The following is a 21972-nucleotide window of genomic DNA, read 5'->3' as shown; positions in this document are numbered from 1 at the left end:
GTTACTTATCAAGTCAACAAACTAAAATTGTGAGATACATAATACTGTCAAATTTAAATGGAGTTTTCAATAGTCATATTTTAACGGTTTGTTCTCCAATCCGCGGACAGCCTATGATCAGAGCGTGCACTTCATACACGCCCAAAACCACTGGCTACCCTAATATATTATATAATAATACTTAATACCCAAATATCATACTTTAACTCATAAGAGAAGTGTAATTCTATTTTATTTCAGACTTACTAGAATCTTTTTACACTTCCCAGGGTATGCAAGAAACACATCAACTTGAGGCGTAGGTGTTAGGCCTCTGATAGTACCTCGCCCTTCAGACCGGAACACAGCATTGAGACAATGCTGCTTAGCGGCAGAAATTAGCATGGCGGTTGGCCTTCGCCGGACGAGCTCTGTTACAAAAAGCTCTACTACTACTAAACCTTGGATACGACATAATAACTAAGCGATCGTATTCGTAAGTATCAAAGTGTTAGAGAGTAGAAAATCTTGCAATTTCTACTCGCAAACGTCAGTTTTGTATTTTTTCTGTATGCAAATGTGACGTCTTGCTGACAGAATCTTTGGAGCAGCCGTATATAAATTAGACAGGATATCCAGTTATGCCCATAATCCCAAATGCACATGGAAGCCGCAAATCACTGGGAGCCGCTGAAGACAAGCAGTTCAGGACCGTGGATTCTGGAACTCCGTACTAATCGGTTTACGGGAGTAACGATGATGATTTAGTCATGTAGGTTATAAAAGGCATATGAGGGCTTTTAAAGTCAAAGTCAAATATTTATTTATTCAAATAGGCACGGCACATAAATGGCACTTCAGATCAAATACATTGCTCGCGACGCTACGTTGCACGTCCCCGGTTGAAAGGCAGCTTTAACCGACATCGCTATTATACCATATGCCCGTTTAACCGTGTCATTTCACGCTGAGCACCGTTTGACCTATCGACCGAGAGGTACATAAATGCCTACACAGCTCGTAGGGGGCTGATCGCATACTACAACTACACCGGTTCTTCATAGAAGTGAACTGATTTAATTAACAGCTACTTAAGCACGCTATCAGCGCTCATGTATAAGTATACATGAGCGCTGATAGCGTGTTTGTTAATAGGCTATCATCACCGCTATGAGTTTCTTACCGGTTTCCGTTTCGGTAGAATCAGCTTTTCGAACCGGTGGTATAAAAATTGCTACAAACAGACTTGACGTTTCAAACTCAAAGGTACCTTTGCCATTTCCCTATAAGAAAGAATAAAGAAAAAAGTAAGCGTTACTTGTGTTATGGGTACTAAGATGAATATTTTTATGAATATAATACACATAAACACTTATAATATACAGATAAACACCCAGACACTGAAAAACAATCATGTTTATCACACTAACATTTTCCAGTTGTGGGAATCGAACCCACGGCCTAGGACTCAGAAAGCAGGGTCGCTGCCCACTGCGCCAGTCAGCAGTAATCTTAATATATATAAATCTCCTGTCACGATGATGTCCGCGATGGACTCCTAAACTACTCAACCGATTTTAAATTAAATTGGCACACCGTGAGCAGTCTGGTCCAACTTAAGAGATAGGATAGCTTAGATCTTTAAGTAAAGTCGCAATTTTATTTTATTGCAAATTTTTTGTCTATAATTAATTGACAGTCACATGTTATATATATATACTACTATACTCATTTAAGGCTTAGCGATACTGAATACTTTAAAAACAAAATCAAACGCAGACGAAGTCGCGGGCAACAGCTAGTATATATATATAAACCTTTTATTCCATTTAACTCAAAGGTTTATAATTTTCGTACCAATATGAGACCGTTGAAATTTCAACTTCATACCTCAAGCAGTATGTCACACGGACGGACAGACCGATAGCGGAGTAATCATATAAGGGTTCCGTTTTTCAAGACACTCAAAATTATAAAAGGATAATCTTGTCTGAGGTGACTAATCTTACTGCGATCACCAACCCGTCTGCCCAGAGTGGTAACTATGGGACAACCTTCCGTTTGGTGGAGGCCTTTAGTCCATCAGCCAACAGGCTATCCATATCATTGATGATAATGTAATGCCACCTAATTGGGGAAACCAGTCTAAACGAAAAAGAAAGACATTTATGAGAAAGGAAGGTACCTAATATAAAGGAGGGTAATGATGATAAATTCCGAACGCCACATAGCCATTATGTCACAAATAACGACTTATAGCTAGGCTTGTCGAAATCATCGACTTTTTCTTAACGTTGAAGATGTATCGATATTAAAACATATCCAAAAGGATATTTTTTTGCCAATAACAAGACCGTTGTCACTTGTTACCAAGGATCTAGTCGATGAGTTATTTGTTTTGGACAATATTTGTTTATTTGAGTGTTAAAGAAAATAACCTTAACGCAATTTGGACTTTCCCACACTCCCAATAATTTATTTAATCGCAATAATGTACCTAGTACCTACATTAAAAAAAAAAAAAAAACCGATTTATTATATCGATATTTTTGTCGCTTCAGACATCCCTACTTATAGGTAATTTAACGGTTTCGTAAACATACTTAATTATTCGTCTTCACAAAGCTAATATAGTGAATATGGAGACGAGAAATAAAGTAAACAAATGTAAATGTTGAGCAGATTTACTTAGGTACGTAGTCCTATTTATTTCCCGACTACGGGAGGGTATTGGTTTGAGTATCGGTTTTCTGGCACATCAACCATACATTATTCCAGGATTAAAAGTAGACTATCACTCTATGCATCAACGCTATCCAGAGTGCCTAGTGCTAGATTTTCTACTTTACTGGGAAACAGTTTTACCACTAGATGGCGCTGTTCGATTTTATAAAAATTCTAGATAACTTTCTCGCAGAAAGAAATTTTTTATCACGCGAATCCGTAGTAAAAAAATGACTTAATAAAAGGCAACATTAATAAAAGAATTCTTTCTGCGAGAAAGTTAACTAGGATTTGTATAAAATCGAACAGCATACACATACATTCAAAGACAAAAAAACATGTAGTATTTTCAGTATAATTTTTTTTATTATTTATTTAACTGTGTCGCTCCTTCAATTAGAATTTTTTTTTAAATATGTAAACGTTTGTCAATTCCGTTACTAGCGGCTACATTTTACATTTTTACACCGTATAATTTTTTTTCACCGTCCATACTAGTCATCTTTTTTTATTAAATAATAATAAATAATATTGTTGCATATTATCTGAACCCATGCGGTACTAGAAATCATTAGGTATTTAATGTAATAAAAACAATCGCGTGATGTACATTTTATTAAAACATACATTATATTGCATATACAAAACTTTATATATAAATGTGAATATTACTACAAATTCGGAGAATATATATTTTTTTTAAAGTCATGACATGCATGTTTACGTTCGGGCTATTACTAAAACTAGCAAAATACAGTTAATCTATGTTTACCCGACTACTGTAGGGTAGTTGTGTTTTATCTACTCCTCAGATCCCCATAACCCAGGTAAGAATAAAGAAAATGGAAAAATGATAGTGAAATGCACATTGCGGGATCGGACGGGTCGCAAATCCAGGCTATAGCGTAAGGCTTCAGCGTCTGCTAGGGGGTGGTATCGCCCCCGTTGGGAATCTATTGTACAAAGGCATATCCATTAATCATTGCCTATACGAGGATAAAATATGCTAACAGATTTATTTACTTTTACGTAAATGTTGCCTTAAAATTATATGGCATACCGTACACTATGAAAATAACGTATGAATATGATAAAATCGTAAATAAATGATATTATGAAAACAAAGTACAAAAAATAGTGCAATTTAAATATAGTTCGTTGAAATGAAAAACAATTATAGATGCACGTAACTCTCAATGAAACGGTGATAGCGCAGTGGATAGGAGCTCGATTTCACTTTCGGGGTATGTGCGTTTTAAGTAATTAAAAATATGCTTGCTTTAACGGTGAAGGAAGACATCGTGAGGAAGCCTGCATGCCTGAGAGTTCTACATAATGTTCTCAAAGGTATGTTGAGTCCACCAATCCCCACTGGGCCAGCGTGGTGGGCCGGTGATGGGTCGATATGATGATGAACTCTCAATGCGTTACCAATTAGTTAGCAAAATATTATACCTAAACAATCACAGCAAGAAGGCTGAACTGATCTGATTGAAATTTAGCACAAAATACAGATTATATATCTGGAATAGCACATAGACTACTTCTATCCCGAAAACTGCACGGTATTTAGCATTTACAGAATAACAAAGGCAAACATATCAACATTTCCACGCGAACGAAGCCGCGGGCAGCAAGTAATGAAGGTATTAACTCACGGTAAATTAAGGCAATTATAAGTACGATGGATACGCGTGTGTTATTGTCAACAGCATGCCTTTATGTTTAATATGACTAATATTCCCCTTGCCTCTTCAATTATGCGTTCTACTTGTGTTGTGAGTACAACAGACCTACGGGTGCGATTTGAACGTATGACCTTTTGGATTTCAGTACACACCCCTTAACCGCTAAGCTATTAAGCCTATTATCTACTTAGTTATATATTGGAGTCTATGCCGTCATAGCGTATTATTTTAAGTGGTTACAGCAATATTTTACGTCACACATTTGACCTACCCGTCACAATAATTATGCCTAAGTGAGTAAGAGTTGACCACAGTGGCGCATAAAATTCGGTAGAGTTCTTGAGCGCTCTAAAAACATTGAACGAAATAGTTTCTACTCTGTCCGATGTCTCCTGGTGAAGCTTTATCGGCAAGTGAAAAAAACAGAGTATGCTTTCAAGAAGTTAGGAATTACCTATGTGGTATATTGTTGACATAATATCTTTACGTAGTATAAAGAAAAGTCACTCCTGCTGTTTGTACGCTTAGATCTTTTCTAATACGCAACGAACTTTAAGATTTCGGCAGTAGATAAACTGATTTAAGATGATGGTTTATTTTTTGGAAATTTGCATACATATACAGTAAAGAAAATCAAAGAAATTCATGTCGTGACAAACATTTTTGTGCGTACATTGCAAACGCTGGCATCAAAATTGCACCCGTGCAAAGTAGGTAATGTAAGTTAGTTACTTATTATCTTAAAAACCGTTGCTTCGTTTTTCCTCTATTGAAGACATTATGGTCAATCGATCAGGTGATTAAGTCAGGTGTCGCAGCAATGAAAGCCGTTTTCACTGGCTAATGAATAAGAACAAGTCATGTAATAACACTAAGCTCCATTCCTACTAAGAAACGAGACGGGACATTGTGTAACCGCTTTTGAGACTGCTTACATTTGTAATTGCTCAGATATTAGAAGACACTAAGGTTTAGTAAATTAACTTACATGTAAGACTAACCTCCTTACAAATAGTAACTTTATGAAGAATGAATGGCCGGGGTGATCTATTAACGGCTAACTTACTTAGTCAAGTATCCGGTATCAAGTCAATTAAAATGAAAAGTTAGTATGACATATTATGAGCACATGTGCACACAATCTATGAAAGTCAAAGTCCCAAAATGCAGATTGGATCGATGAGGTAGACGCAGAAGCGATGCTGGTGACACATAAAACAAAATCGTAGCAAAGATCCTTTAGTTTGACTTGAATTTCGAAGCCGAAGTCAACGAAGTGACAAATTAGTATGTTCATGGTTGGCTTAGCATTGGCAGTTATCCCACCGACGCGCCGATCGGCGGGAACGGAAGCGATTTTACACAGCTTGCGGTTGAACTTAAGTGCTAGGAATCGTCACGTAAGGAATAAGCGTTACGTTCTGACCGGCCTAGTTCAGATATTATCGTCAAGAGATTGCCGCCATACTAGTTTACATCATGACGTTTTAGTAACATCGAAGGCACATAATCTTAGTCATGACAAAAGCACGTCGGATCTAGCAATTAACTTTATACAATTTTAGCGGCCACGAGGCACCGTGGCAACAGAAGGACTAGCATACGCACCACGAGAAAATTATCTCTACCCATTATCTCCTTCGTCTAACGCTACAGAAAAATTACGAGTAACGGATAGAGATAATTACCGCTTGGCACGAGGCGCACGCATGCTAGCTCGACATATTTATTCACCAGTGTGCATGTACCTAAAATTAAGTTTGTATGTTTCGAAACTCAAGAGTTTAGAGTCACTCGCGATTATAGGGATTGATACGATGTGCGAATCTTTCGCACTGTCAAGTAACACAGAATAGATAATAAATATTACTAACGTAGCTGTTATGTACGACAGCCGACAGTTCCATCGAAAGTGAGTCAGCGAAAGGTGCTATAGTTGAATCTAATGCGATTCGACCATTGAATGTAAAGTGTGATATTAAAAAAAACATAAAAATAATTACTAGGGCTGTGATTTAAACGCGAAATTATAAAATCTGTCGTGGTCAACATCGCGCCCGCTCACGCTAGTTAGTTGTACGTGAACACTAAGTTCTTATGAAGCGATTAACCGTATTAAAACGCTTGTATGGTTTCCATTACCCATGTGAATTATTTTGCGTAGTTAGTTGAATTTATAAATTTTTCGCGAAATTTTACGTATTGCGACAATTACGGGTCAAATCACTGGTTTCCGTGCATGTAACTACGCAAGAAAATCCGCTGTTCATGCCTGAGAACAATCAGAATAAGTTAAAGCATTGAATGATCAGTAATAAATATTTTTTACAGTTGGTCAATGATTTGTTTAAAATATAAATTCAATTTCAAAATTTTGAAACGTAAAGAAACCCGTAACAAGTTAGTCTGTTTACAATGACGGCAAGAAACTCAGCAGTTGCTCTATGTTTTAAAGAACAGACTTAGACCATATTTTTATACAATAATATAACTATCGGGTAAAACATTGTAATTTACTTGGTCTGGTTATAACCGTACCCTCAAAATACCTATATACCTACGCCCCAAGAACAATATATCCCTGAATGAGGCAAAAAAATATCGTAGCCAATATTGCTAAAAAAACACTATTCATTATCAGTTAAAATATTACACGATTCATGGGAAAATTTATTTCACAAAGCCCAGTCGGTTTAAATAAATTACTGTTATGAATTTAGAATAGTAAATACATATAATACTGAATCGAGTACGCCGCCTCCGGCGTAGGGTTTATAGATGCATTATACTAATCTGCTGGCGGTATTGATCATTAATTATAGCAGTATGTCTTTAGTTAGTATTGTCTTAATATATATACAACCGGTAACAAGTCTGCGTGGTCGAATTCGAGGGTCAGTTACTCTATCATATTTTAAAACAGTTCACGAAATCATTTCGTACGGGAAAAAAAGTTTATTTTTACTAAATTGTAATTTGAATTTAATAGCCATTTATAATATTATGTCTAAAAAATTTATACCTTCTATCAGGAAGAATTCCAAAAGCTATAACACGAAATCGCATTATTTTAGCTTTGTTTTCGGTTCAGCCCATTGTGAATTAATCTAATATAATTTTCATCAACAAAACGGTATTTAAGATAAATTATAGATATTCGTATATTTAACTTTATGAACAGTGGCTCAAAATTTAATGTGTATTTAAGTATCTTATGGTAGTGTTCAATCGGTCAATCCATTTCAGCACTACGATGATAGAGAGTAGAAGACAGACATACAGAAAGTCAAAGCGGTAAATCTCAGCAGAAAAAAAGCCCGCATTCAAATCGGTCGATCCATTTGTGCAATACGATACGGGACACACAAATACTGAAGACAAAGCGGTGAAACCTATAACACCTCTCTTTCTACTTTGGTGTTTAAATGTGAAAACAAATCTAAAAGAAGAGAGCCCGCAAATAGCGTCTGTTGCTGACAATTAAGTGGGTACTTCCCATCGACCCCTATCCCCGGCTAGCTGTGTAAAAACAAAAGGAACAATAGGGTGCACATCCGGCCCACAGACAGCCAGTGAGATGTTATTAGCTCTATAGTGTCACGCAGGGGTGGTTCTACCTGACTAGTTGTCGCGGTCGGCTATCAGTTTGAATTGGTAATACCTTCCTTCGACCAGGGACACACGCACGCACAGGTGGAAATATTATGCAAATAATAATATATAATATTAAATGGGGGTCCACTTCGACTTTTCCCTGTTGCCGGTGCTTTAGCAGGTGTTGATGTTTGATGCTATTTTAATGTTGTTCGTCCATGTGGTAACGGACTATCAACGATGCGTTGCTAAGACATTGTCTCCTAGGGGAAAGGACAAAATGTTTATCTTCTCACACAGTTTCACCCACTCTCCGAGAATGGGCATACGGGTTGATATAATATCCAAATAATATACGTGTACTAAACGGGGTCATCTTCTTGTCGTGCTTGGCAGATGGGCAAGTCAGTCAGTGTCAGTAGAAATAACCAGGGACTAAAAAACTTAGTCTTCCGTCGTGCCAGCATCTCACTGCCTGATAAAAGGCGGAGTTTACGTAGCTTAATAAAGTGCAACAAGAACACAAAGATATTTTAAGCTAAGCTATGATTACTTTCTCATTCTACCGCGCAAAGAAGAAATACGGGGGTATTAAGATAAACGGTAGAAGATTTTTAAAAAAAATTAGAACGTTACTAAGGAGAAACTAACCTCGAACCTATTCAAGACATAATATATCAAGACTTTTTAACGTTGCAATTAACTTAAACTAGAAATGGGTGGTTATCATTTAGAAGTGCTTTAAACGATTTATTTTGTTTACTAGCGAACCCCCGGGTATTTGTCCGCGTATGTGTCACCCTTAAAGTATAGGCACATTGTGTTTTTGCGAAGTTATTTTTAGATCTTTTAAAGGGGAACAATTCTGCAATACATAATGTTGGCGTAACTTTAACCGTTTAGACATCGCACGCAACAGAAGCTCTCAAAAGGAATATTTACTATTGCCGTTTTTGCAACACTTTTCATCGATGATCTGTCTGATCGTCGAAGATCATCGAAGATATGCAAAAACTTTTAAATACAAGAGAATACAATATAATGCACGAAAAATAAACATTCATCATCATCATCATCATCATCATCATCATTATTATCATATCAACCCATTGTTAGCCCACAACATTGAACGAGACTCCCAACGCTGGCTGGAGGACTAAATTAGATTAATATTGTATATTAAATTGTGGAAATTAAAATTAATATTAAATTGAATTAAAAAACCCCTTATGAACATTGAAGACCCCCTAGGTCTTCAATGTTCATGATTAAATGGACACTATCTTCTGTTTCTGACACTATGCATAGCAAATGTTAAAATGGAATTCTCAGAGAATTCAGAGCATAAATTGAGGATTAAGTTCTCAGAATCGCGGATACGATCCCAAAACGCAGTGACCGGTGATCTTATAACGGTGAAGTAGTCAGGAACTCTGGCCAGCCAACATGCTCGACATACTGCAGTATCTGATCAGTTTTATCATAATGCGGTATGCGTTATTATACTGCACTCGGAGTGCCTCGTGTGTGATTTTCTACCTACGATAACTAATTCGATCGCGTGAGAGTTACCTACGATTTATATAGAATCGAAGTAGCGCCGTAGCCATAGTAGAGTAGTTGTAAAACTGGTTAACAGTATTACACTAGATAGCGTTATTTTGATACAATATAAATCGTAGTTAATTTTTGTAGTAGTGTAGACACTTCGATAGTTTGATGCTCTAAATAAGTCTACTTTGCCAGCACTAACACCGTAAAAAACGACGAGCTACCCTTTTTCATATAGCCTTTAGCCTTCTTCGATAGACTATCCTAAAATTTTTCCAATTCGAACCGGTTGTTCCTGAGATTAGCGCGCTCAACAAAATGACTTCATCTTTATAATATTATTACACATAATTTTCATTTCTCTGACTTTGAATGTTGAGTAGAAGCTTTAGACATTGAGGGTGGGATATTTATAGAGCGTACTAAGCAACAGAGAAGCGTAATTACTGCTCAAAAATGGCCTCTAACGAAAACATAGCCTCGGTCAGAGTGGAGGAGTCGGAGTGAAGAAGTGTGCCCCTCATGCTTTTAGTTCACTAGTCACAATGCTGACAGATTAACTGCCGGCCAATCACGGATAGTCCCGTGCTGCATAACATACAGTAGAGCCAATTATGCATTTTGCGGTTCAATTCATGGTGCTTGCGCATATAGACTGATTGGTAACAATTACGAATGAACAATTTTTTTCGTTCACTGGTACAATACAATGGAAAGACGTGGCTTAGACAAAGTTAGTGTTAAAAAGAGACACAAGTTTGTCTCGCTTTAACTGCGGTATTGTAAGGCACGAATAATAAATCTCAGCATTAAGTTTGTCTGGTTGGAGGCTTTGGCCGTGGCTAGTTAAACCGAGAACGACAAAGACGAGCCGCCAAGCGTTTTGAAACGTTCCAGTGCGATGTCGCGAAACCGTTTAGTGCATCGTCGAGATTCAAGTCAAATGTTAAGTTGTAATTAAAAAATAAAATGTGGACATTACATTAGATAGATGCACGCGGCTTTCATCAATAAGACAAACTAATATTTTATTTGCCTTACGCCATTACGAAATAGGCTGGCTCCTTTATTTGAAGATGATTATATTGTACAGGGAGCGCGTTCGTACGTGATCGGAATTTACTTGATGAATACCCAACACTCGATAGGAATACCGGCGTAACCATCCGACGTCTGTTTTCGAATACATATTCAACATATTATCAGAATACTTTTACTATTGGTGGCGGTCTCCACATTATTTAACGAGATGGCGCCACAAGATCCTGCATCACACTAGAGAAGTTTTTAAAAAGTGTCAATGACCATATTATATACAACTTCCAAACATCAGCGGTCAGACCTTGGCCCCCAAGCACAAACACCCGCTAATAGAAAGATCTTCTTATTGTAATCATCACTATTTCGACTCATTGTAGATTAATTTACTAAATATTGCCTTGGGTTAAGAATGTTGGTGTGCATTTTATTAGAATTTTTTTTTTGTAGTAATAATTGACAGACGATTGTAATGGCCCACCTGATTATTTTATTTATAATTAATAAGCATGCGTCAGTAGCTCCCCGGACAAGCTCTGGCCCAAATAAGCACTATTAATTCACTCCATTAATTAGTTAGTCAGCTAGTATGACTTATTTATAAGCTTGGGGATACAGATATATGGAGATTGCCCAAAAACGCAGTGGAAAATTTCCACTTTTCATTTATGATCACTATCATTTATTTATTATATATAAATTTATTTCTTTTTCCAACATGCGGCGGTCAGGCAGGCAGGAATCTTCTCACAATAAACACGGTTTTAAGAACTACAGCTTTCTATATACAACCCTTGATCAAGCAAAAGCTTCTTACAATGTTGGTTAAAGCTTTTCGCAAGAAGACCATTGACTAAAACAACTATTGGAACAGCTGAGTTCACATTCGGTAAACTCTAAACAAGGGCCAAGTATTTTATACTCGTTGTTATTACTATCAATAGATTTTAGTTATTTTTAGTGACTAACCAGAGATAAAAGTTATAACCAAAAGCTAAGTATTTATTGCCACAAGACTAAGTATTTCATTCTTACTCTATTTCTTTGTGATTTATGTTTGTGCAATGCCATTTTAGTGTATGTTTAAATAAATAAATTATTTTTATTTCGACGGAAAGACAAGCAAGGTCTTAGGCAAAAACCTAGATGAAGATAATCTTCTATGATTTGAACATTACCTAATTGGTGCAGATATTTGTTATTTGAATAAATAAATCATAGAAGGTTTAAAGTCTGTGGCCACAACTTGATTCAACTAAGTTTCAAAAGTTTGTAATGTCAAATTATAACCTATAAATGTAGCAGTAATTACATTGTTGATAAATCCCTTCTACTTTTTATTGATTGAATTACAAGTTTATATTCATATTTTATTAAATTTAAGTTATTAAAACTTAATAATTTGAATAATGAAAAGTCAAAGCTAAATTGCATAAATACTTTTATGCAAGTGCAATAAGTTGCTATATCACGAAAATAGCTACAGGAATTCTGGCAAATGCTGTTCAACGTAACAATTGTTATTAGTATGAGGAAAACGCGTAAAAGGATATGAGATAAAAAGAGGTTCAAAGTTACTTACACAACCATGCCATAAGCTCCCTCGCCGATGTATTGCAGGCTTTTGTATCTGGGGCCGACCTCAAACACCTGACCCCTGACGATTTCAGCATTTGGGTTGGTGCTGGTAACTGCTGCAGCCTCGGCCATCGCGACAAAACCAATATAAAAAACCACTCGGCCAGTCACAGATCAAATGTTTACAGTACTTTTCTGTCACTGTATGTAACTCAACCAATATCCGATGTATCTATCACTGATCACTAGGCCAAATCCGGCCACTAAGCATTAATTCACAACTTAAATACAACAGTACACCAAAACAAACTGTATCCGACCTACATTATCCACTACCAAAGCGAATTGCTTATCATTCTCGTTCACTCGAGCGCCCGAATTTTTGGACACTCCCGTACGGTCGCAATACCGTTACAAAAGTGGGGAGATAAATCTATCCATCTTTGTTCCTCCTGCGGGCTTATGCTGTACAAAAAATTGACGTTTCGAAGCGATTCTCACGCAACCTGTCACCTTATACAAACTGTTAACAAACATGTTACTGCAACTGTCTAATACGATACAAAGTACTTAATCAACTGTGGTGAAAAATTACAGTTTGCGTAAAGTATAACTGCTAGTTATCTGGTACCAGTTTTCTAATTCTTCTGATTTACAACAGTCAGGAAAGTTTATCTGTATGAGTCTGCACCTGTGTAGTCTAACCCTAAATACTTCTAATAGGTATCCTATACTATACAAAATATTTCGTCAAAAATAAAATATTGATCCCTAGGAAACTTGCAAACGATTTTTTAGTAGCTAAATAATGACGCTCTATTATGAGGAAAATAAAAATGATTATATTTGTGTAAAAGGAGTACTGGTCATTACTCAATAAAGGTCTAAAGGTCTAAGGTAGTACACCTGTCAGTGTCAGACCTCAAAAAAATGACGTTTTGTTGTTTATGTCTGCGGCTCAGTTGCTTACGTCACTTTTATTAATGTTTTTCTGATAGGTATCAAAAAAATTGTTGAATACTTGATTATATTTTTAATAAATGACCTTTAAGTAACAACTAGGCTATATACGTGATCAAAAGTAAGCATACAGTTCACATACGGTATGAACGTAAGCTTGGTTATCAGTGACCTCGTCCCCCTATTCCGAAAGACTGCCGTGCCATTTGTTTAGGCATGTCGGTTTGGTCAGCTAGCACTGTCGGGCATCAGAACACTCGGTACAGTCATTCAAATAGCTGGTGTCCTAATCTGACGAAGGTATGCCATACTCATAATATTCCCAGCCATTTACAAGTATTATCATTCAATCAAAGTTTTTATAGTGTATGTATGGCTTTGTAATTAATTAAAAATTCTTATGTACCTATTTAGCTTAGTACAAATTATGTCTATTTTTTTGTGAAAGTTCTATGTTTTACATAAGCTCAGCAAACCATAATTCATTTATTATAGCAATTAACAAATCCACATCCATGGAGAATATCCACTTAAAGTAATTGTTTCAATAATAAAAAATAAACAGTGTCTTATAGCCAAGATACATTTGTTGTTGTACTTGATACATCAAACAAGGTGTAAAACACCTTGTTGTTGTACTTGATACATCAAACAAGGTGTTTTACACCTTGTTTGATTGATATCACCAAAGTTTAAAATAATAAAATATTGGGAATTGCTCTAAAGTTTATCATGAAGTGTTTTATGGCATTCTAATTCATCTATTGGAAAATATGAAACACAATTTTAAGTCCTTTAAAATATTTTTGCATTTTGTTTACTTGCACTTTTTTATGTGATGAAAATTATTTAAAAATGATGCATGTCAATCTATTTACAATTATAATAATAATATTGTAAAAGTTTATTTTGCTTATTATTCATTATTTATAAATTTTCCTAATAAATAATTATTGTTTTATTTTTAAGCTAATTTATTATTTTCTTAGCGGAATTGATGACAGGTCTTTAGTGAAGCCTTCAATTAAATTCAGTTTATCCTGCACAAACTCCAGGGACAGAATCCAAGAATTTTAGTGTCAATGTGAGTTTATTATTAATGATATTGGGGCATAAGGGCTTCTGTCATGCAGTTCCATTAGTTTTCATTGAAGAAAAAAAATGTGAATAATTCTTACTCATTGTTAGAAGTCTTACATTATGTCAATGCCAATCCTTAACACAAAAGGGAACAGGTGGGTGAGACTGGTGTTTTCTGCTCAAGTTTTTGTTACATATTTCATTATATTTCTGTTCTGCTGTCGGTTTCTGTATGTGATAAGTAGAGGCATCTATTGTTCATAAGGCTGCTTTATGGTTATAGGTTGCTAGATCACACCAACCGTCTGATCTCTGACACATTAATTCAAGAGTTATAATAGTGTATTTATTTAGAGGTAGCTATCTGAAAGGTTATCAGTGTTAGACAGCATATGCTATTTGTTGGACTACTTCAACAACACAAGTTCAAGTACAACTTCTTAAATTATTGAGCCCTAACCTTTTATGGGGAATATAAGTTATTTTGAACTACATCACATCTTTATTTAAATAATAAAGAGTTTACTTCAATCTATTTGCAGTCAAGCCTGCTTTCTATATGTTACTTTTATTAAAATAAGATTAGATTAGTTAGAAATCATTGATCTAATAAATTTATTTATCTCATAAAGAGGCGGGCCCTTTATTTTATAAATAAATGTACCTCATAATTTATACTATGCAAAAGAAAAAACCTTAAGATATTTACAGACAATAAAATGGTTAAGTAAACTGATGCTGTTATAGACATTGCTGTAAAGCAACTGCAGTGATTTTAGCCAGTTTCTGGTGGTCTTGCTTAGGTGGGATAGTCATATTTGTGCATAATAAATATACCTTTTCAACATAATATATATATGAAGTATATAAGGCTGGTAAAACACCAGCCAGGGTAAACTTATAGTTTATGCGTGTTCCTTCAGTTCCCTACATACCATTTCTCAAAAGGAAAGTTTTTGAATGCAAACCGTCATGATTTACATTGGTGTGAATTTCTATATCTGCTTGTAGTGTTTTGCTTTATATTCATGTTGCTGAACCTGTCTTTGTCTATATTTCCCTCTGTTAACAATTCATAATAACTTAATTATTATTGTCATTAATTTCACTATAATACAAAATCTTTTAACACAAAAACTGCTTTTTTGCTGCAACTATGAAGTATATATATAATGTTTACAGTTACACTTTTATAACCTGGAAATAATTTGTAGTTAGTAGTAGTTTACCGAGTTTTATCTGTTCCAATCGTTAAAATACAACAGTGTTGCAGTATTGCAAAAATGTTTTATGTTTAAACATAACTGTGTAAGTAAGTATTTAATGTGAATTGCCATAAGTATTTTATATATAAACAGCTATACTATTTGCTTTCAGAACTTGATAACTAGTATAGGATAGTTAATTAGTAGATATGTGAATATCAAATATTTTAGTCTTTGTTAGGTCCTCATGATTATACTAACCTGATTTATTTTTATATTATACATATATTTACGAATTGTATGTATCTATAATGGTAATAACGGTATTCATCTATATTCCCTTCGTTAAAGGAGAATTATTTTGAATTGAAACAAAATATCTATTTTGCAGCTTAGTACCTATTGAGCGCGCTGTTAGAACACTTAGTAGTAGTAGAACTTTTGTGACAGAGCTAGTCTAGAGAAATACTACCGCCATGCAATATTGTTGCAATGATGTGTTCCGGTCTGAAGGGCGTGGTTGCCGGTGTAATTGCAGGCAAATGAGGCTTAACACCTACACCTGAGTTGACGGACACAGGGCGGCACTTTGCACCTTGAATGCCTTGCGATGTTTATACCATCAGGTGGACTATTTCACTAGTCCGTCAACTATTACTTCAAAAAGAAAAGTTGAAGTCGCGGCGTAAATTTTAATCCCGAGTCGAAAGCGAGTTGTATGTAATTGTGATAATATAGTCTCAAGAAACATTTTTATTTTCCAGGCACTGAATGTTGGAAGTCTTTTATAACTCAGTTATAGAATTATGAACATACAGAACCCTCATGCAGCCATTTTTGCGTGCAGTGCATTGTGTCCAAAAACAGTGAAATTGGCCCCCGCACGTTTCACTTCAAACCCGCGTAACCATCCTAGCTGACTAATTTTTTCCCATTTTCCTATTTTATTGTAGACATTTAGAACATAAGGGGTAATTTCTGTGTACTGCTAAAATATGGTATGAAGTGACTAACCGCCCGTTCGAGAAACACTTCGAAAGTGGAGTGGTTTTTGATGCTTCAATATTAGCTGTGTTCACGATTTCTGTATATTCCTAATTCTGTAAACTCAGTGTCAGGAGACAGTTGATGCCCCTGCTCCGTTACTAAAAGTAAAAAAATAAAATAGCTTTCTTAATAAAATCTAAACTCAAAACTAAATTTTTCACATAAAACTGCGGTAGTTTTGGAATTTAATTTCCTTTTCATTGCTTTGGGGCGTGGATTATAATTTCCACAGAAAGCTGTACTAATTACAATATTTATTTGATACAACAGCACAAGTGCGTGATGTCAGGAGAGACACCTATCCAGTCTGGAGATGCATTGCACACGCCAGCTTATCTGTCATGGCGCAAATTGCAGCTTAGCCGTGCCAAACTTAAGGCTTCCAGCAAGACGTCGGCCCTGTTGTCTGGCTTTGCCATGGTGAGTTATTCGTTTATTCCAGCATTATCAACTCAGTCTCTGGGCATAACTTATTTTCCTAGCTGTATTAAAAGTATTAACTTGAAAACATTTATTTTACTTGATTCCCAAGGAAATTTTTAACTCAAATCTTACCAACGCATAGTTTTAAACAATTTGTTTATATACATTTATAACACCACCCCGGTGTTATAAATGTATACTATAAAATTGGTGAATTTATATTCTAATGATTATGTTCCTTGGAATCACACGGGCTCGCTTTCATCTCTCGCATTTTGAAAATAGCGACTGCTCAGTATCATTGTCATTTTCAAAATTTTTCATCTTTTCGGCTTATTCTAGGTAAAATCTGGCTCCCGAACCGGTGATAGATTCACTGAAATGAAATTTTATTTGCTGAATATGAGCTTACATAGGGTCTTATTATAATAACATTCCTCTATATTCTACTATTTAAGCATGTCTTATTGAGTCACTACAAGTAGACAGACTTTCTTTCTATTACCTAGCAGGCTTTCCTATTATAAATAAGCTTATTTTCATTTGTAACGGTTACTAACATATTTATGCTGCTGCAATTTTACCGGGCGGCACTTCATTACAACCGAGGGCTTACTTCCATAGCATAAAGTAATTATATTAATGTCGACTCCTTGATTCAGAATTGTAATCCTTACTTTAAAGATGCCTAGGTGGTTCACATACAACTCGACTGTCACGTCCTACGTAAAACATGCCCTTGCCCAAAAGTAAACCTACATTAAGAGTACCGTTGTATTTCCCCTACAAGTGCCATCGCACTTCGGGCTTACTGCCATCGCTTTATTTTATTATTGTTGACGCTCTTGATTGTCTGTGAGTTTATCAGTATTACTTTATTATTTTTGACTCTCTTGATTGTTTATGTGTCTTATGCAACTGTCATTTTAAAATAATACTGCTTTATGACGTTTAAGTTAGTAAGCCCTGGCCAAGCAACTTACCGCCGCTTTTATGACGATCAATCTTATTGAATATCGAGCTATTCTTTTCTTACCGTTTTCAAGTCCATAAATAGACATCGCTTCTCCAGCAAGTTAACCATGTTCCAGATATTACAATAGTCATCATCAACATCATTACCGGGCCACTACGTGCCCTGTATTGGGCCGGTTTCCTCTCAAAATGAGAAGTGTTTAGGCCGTAGTCTACCACGCTGGCCAAGTGCGGATTGGTAGACTTTACACGCCGTTGAGTACATTCCGGAGAACTATCTGGCATGCAGTATTCTTCACGATATTTTCACCGCTAAAGCATGTACAACAACAATAGTACCTAGGGAGAAATTAGTAATTTGGTCAACGTTGATACAATATTGGATACAAGATTGGCATATTCACGCTTAGAGACACAGTTTATCTTTCGTCCGATCAATACTCACAATCAATAATTAGTTATAACGTATCTTCAATTTCGTCACATTTCAAAACAAGTTACGATAATAAAGGCAGTCTGTTATGATCTTACCGATTAGTAAAAATCGTATTGCACAGTGCATTGTCGAGATTATTTAATCACGTGTTATCGTACGATACCATCAACTCCTACCATACTATAAGAATAGTCTATGCAAACAAGGAAAAGCGAAAATTAAAGTTAGCTCGGCCCAGTTTTTAAGTTTTAAGATACGAAATCGGAAAGTCGGTTATCTTAGATTCCGACAGATTATGTCGCTGACTCCTGAGTATTTTAAATGATTTCGGTTGGCGAATTTTACCGTTTTTTTAGAACTAAGTAGTTAGTCATCGTTATTTTAGGTGCCAATGTAAATTTTAGCTTTCAGCACTTCAGGAACACTCTTCCGTGCCCAGCTATCCTTAAAAAGGAGAAAGGTTTTCTACTTTTTACAAAGTCCGCCTTCAAGCTACTGGTTTAGTTTTGAAGTCTTGCTAACAAATGCTAATTTTGTAAATCCTCATCGTGGTTGAGCCGTTCATAGGTAGCAAAAAAACGAACAAGCTTTTATTTACATTACTTATTAAGTATGGAAGTATGGATAATGATTAGTAAATAAATATTTATATTACGACAAGACACACATCGCAATCTAGCTCCAAAAAAAGCGTAGCTTGTTTTATGGGTAGTAGGATAAATGATGATTTTTTTTTTGTTTGAATAACACACATTAATACTTATAATATACGTAGAAATAAACACCCAGACACTGAAAAACATTAATCAAACATTCTCCAGATGTAAGAATCGAAGCAACAGCCTTGGACTCAGAAAGCAGTGTCAATGGCCACTGCTGCAATCGGCTGTCAATTTTTTGATTGTCAACGTTTTCTTTTGCAGGTGGCAATGGTAGAAGTACAACTGAATCCACCCAACGATACAAAAGTGCCGCCAGCAATGCTTGTAGCGTTTACAGTTTGCACTACGCTTTTAGTCGCTGTTCACATGTTGGCCCTCATGATAAGTACATGCATTCTTCCCAACATAGAAGCAGTTGGTAATCTCCACAGCATATCCCTCGTCCACGAATCTCCACACGAAAGGCTGCATTGGTACATAGAAATAGCTTGGGCGTTCTCAACTTTACTAGGCCTCATTCTGTTCCTCGTAGAAATCGCCATACTGTGCTGGGTAAAGTTCTATGACCTAAGCGAAACCGCAGCGTGGTCTGCTTGCGTTGTGTTAATACCTGTTATGATAGTGTTTCTAGCGTTTGCAATTCACTTTTATATGTCCCTTGCGTCGCACAAGTACGAAGTTACGGTCACTGGCATAAAGGAATTGGAACTGTTGAAAGAGCAAATAGAGATGGGCGATCACGATTCCCGGATGAACAATCTCACACTCTTAGATCAGAGTAGGATAGTGTGATTTTTATATAATGTTGTTGCTGTCTTGGATTGTTACAGCTTGTACATGTACGAATAAGTATAATAATGTTTCCGTTGGTTTTTTTTAGATTATTACGTTAAATGGCATACAAAAGTCTAAGCATAAGACATCGTTAATTTCCACCCACTCAATGCTACGTCACGTGGATATGAAGTTTTAGTATTTTGTTTGCACATGATTATAACAAAAAAACGACTCCACACGTTTGCGTTCACAAAATTATGGAGTGGCGTGGATTCTCGTGGCGCGGGTTGTTCTAATGGCGTGTCCAGCGTTGCGTGGGTTGCATATGTGTTGTATTATATTATAAGATTAAGTAGTAATTATCGGGTGTTATTGTAGATTTTTACAATTTCTTTGTTTAAGTTTACTGTTATAAACTTAATTATCATTCTCGAATATGTAAACCATTTAACTTTCAACTGTAAATGCTTGACAGGATTAATTTATTTAATCATCAAGAAAGAAAATGATTGCGGAACAAATAATATTCGAAAATACTGATAGTTCATTCTGTAATGCTAATCCCAAAAGTGTTCCTATTGTATGAAAAATATCACCGGAAAGTGAATCTCGTGCAATAGTCTTTATCCCTTTAACTTGCATAAAAGTGGGATATTATGGGTATATAAATAACATTTGCTCAAGAAAATTCAGGGAAACCTAGTTAATTCATAACGTAACGTATGTCAACATACGCCTTCCAAACCTACTCCATAGCAATGGTAATTAATATTATTATAGCAGGTGCCTTAGCATGTCAATTGCTATGCTATTTTCTAAGCACTATTTAAAACATATTAATTTGAGGATATCTAATTATTTAATTTAGCTTCGCGTATGTGAAGGACAGCACACGTGTAAAGTGAAGAACTGTAATAATTTAGTAACTATTCTCGTGGCTGTAAAGGCGAGTATACACTGGGATCTAAGCAATTTTATTTATCATACTGGCAGTTGTCAATGCCTTAGAATCGCATACTCCGTCACGCGCAAAACAACAATACCCATTAGAAAGCAGTAAATATTTTCAGTATTCACATTTCGCAACTACATTAAATTTGTTAAATGCTAAATTTAATTTCGCATTCTTAAGAATGTTTGCGATTGCTATTATTAATCCATCACTACCCCCAATTAGTAACAAGAGTTAATGACGCAAGATGCACTATTAGTAGCCTTGTAAACCGACACTTTTTTCGCGGTTGGGCGTTGTTATCAGTTCCTTAAAGTGGCCTTGGATTTATTGCTCATGTCCAATAAAAGTATAAGTAAGCTAAGGTTTTTTGAAAATTTCACCTTGATAGGTTGTTATGCTAGTTAATTAATGTTAATTTTAACTAAGAATTGATAGTGAGACTTTAAAAAAACAATGAGATTGAAATACTTAACAGAAGTAGGTACTTAACGTATGATACTAGGGTGACCATATAATTTCAAATTACATTGACCGGATTTTTTGAAATAGTGTACTTAACATGTTACAAGTATAATTTTTATGTCCCTGAGTCATATTTTTTACTGACCTTAATAAACTATAATATATTCAACGTTTTATATTACAAAAGAAATGGTGTGATTGTTATTTCTTACTGATCTTAATGAGATTTTACGCCACATTTTTCCATTGTAGTAAAAAATATAAGGATTCCTAGGAGTTATCTAAACATTTTGTTGGACGAATTTTCTTGTATTGGACATAGTAGCGAGACTTACTAGATAAACATAATCGTACCATTATTTGTTACGATGCAATTTATGATTTCTTCTTTATAAAGATATTATACACCACACCAAACCAATTTCTCAAAATGTGCCGGAGCATCCTCAGGAGATTGTGACTTTACAATGAACAATTGCCAATCTTTTTTTCTTATTATATATTTTGGAAATCAGAGTCACTCAGCGGGCGATGGAGAGTGCTATGCTAGGAGTATCTCTATGTGAACAAATGAGACATGTGACAGAAATGAGGAGATCCCTCAAAGAACTAGAGTTACCGACATAGCTCAGCGAGTCGCGAAGCTGAAGTGGCAATGGGCAGGGCATATAGCTCGGAGAACCGATGGACGTTGGGGGTCGTAAGATGCTGGAATGGCTACTCGGCCCCACAGCGATAAACGTAGCGTAGGTCGGCCCCCAACGAGGTGGACAGATGACATCAGCGAGGCGCTGGAAGCCGCTGGAGGCAAGCGGCCCGGGACCGTGTGTTGTGGAAC

The 21972-nt window shown here is 35.9% G+C and overlaps 2 protein-coding genes across 5 annotated transcripts in view; one reads left to right on the top strand and one right to left on the bottom strand.

Moving 5' to 3' along the window:
* LOC120624645 (mitogen-activated protein kinase ERK-A) overlaps nt 1-12541 on the bottom strand; it is a 67314-nt gene extending 54773 nt beyond the window's left edge. The window contains exon 1 of the mRNA XM_039891302.1: nt 12157-12541. Coding sequence (XP_039747236.1) covers nt 12157-12284 — 128 coding nt within the window. The 5' untranslated portion in view covers nt 12285-12541. The remainder of the gene's footprint in view (nt 1-12156) is intronic.
* A 573-nt stretch (nt 12542-13114) lies between these two features.
* On the top strand, nt 13115-21570 carry LOC120624287 (calcium release-activated calcium channel protein 1). Of its 4 annotated transcripts, none has more exons than XM_039890742.1 (4): nt 13115-13233; nt 14102-14196; nt 16715-16864; nt 19202-21570. In XM_039890742.1, the coding sequence occupies exons 3-4, from the start codon at nt 16727-16729 to the stop codon at nt 19730-19732; spliced, it is 669 nt and encodes a 222-aa protein (XP_039746676.1). In that variant the 5' UTR covers nt 13115-13233; nt 14102-14196; nt 16715-16726; the 3' UTR covers nt 19733-21570. The 4 variants fall into 4 exon arrangements, with proteins under 4 accessions (XP_039746676.1, XP_039746673.1, XP_039746674.1 ...); XM_039890740.1 differs by lacking the exon at nt 13115-13233 and adding an exon at nt 13294-13412; XM_039890741.1 differs by lacking the exon at nt 13115-13233 and adding an exon at nt 13353-13412 and having other exon boundaries at nt 14082-14196.
* The last annotated feature ends 402 nt before the right edge of the window (nt 21571-21972 follow it).

The sequence above is a fragment of the Pararge aegeria genome, chromosome 6, assembly GCF_905163445.1.
Source record: "Pararge aegeria chromosome 6, ilParAegt1.1, whole genome shotgun sequence".
NCBI lineage: Eukaryota > Metazoa > Arthropoda > Insecta > Lepidoptera > Nymphalidae > Pararge > Pararge aegeria.
The sequence above is the reverse complement of the archived record's forward strand: the minus strand, read 5'-3'. Positions and strand labels throughout refer to the sequence as shown.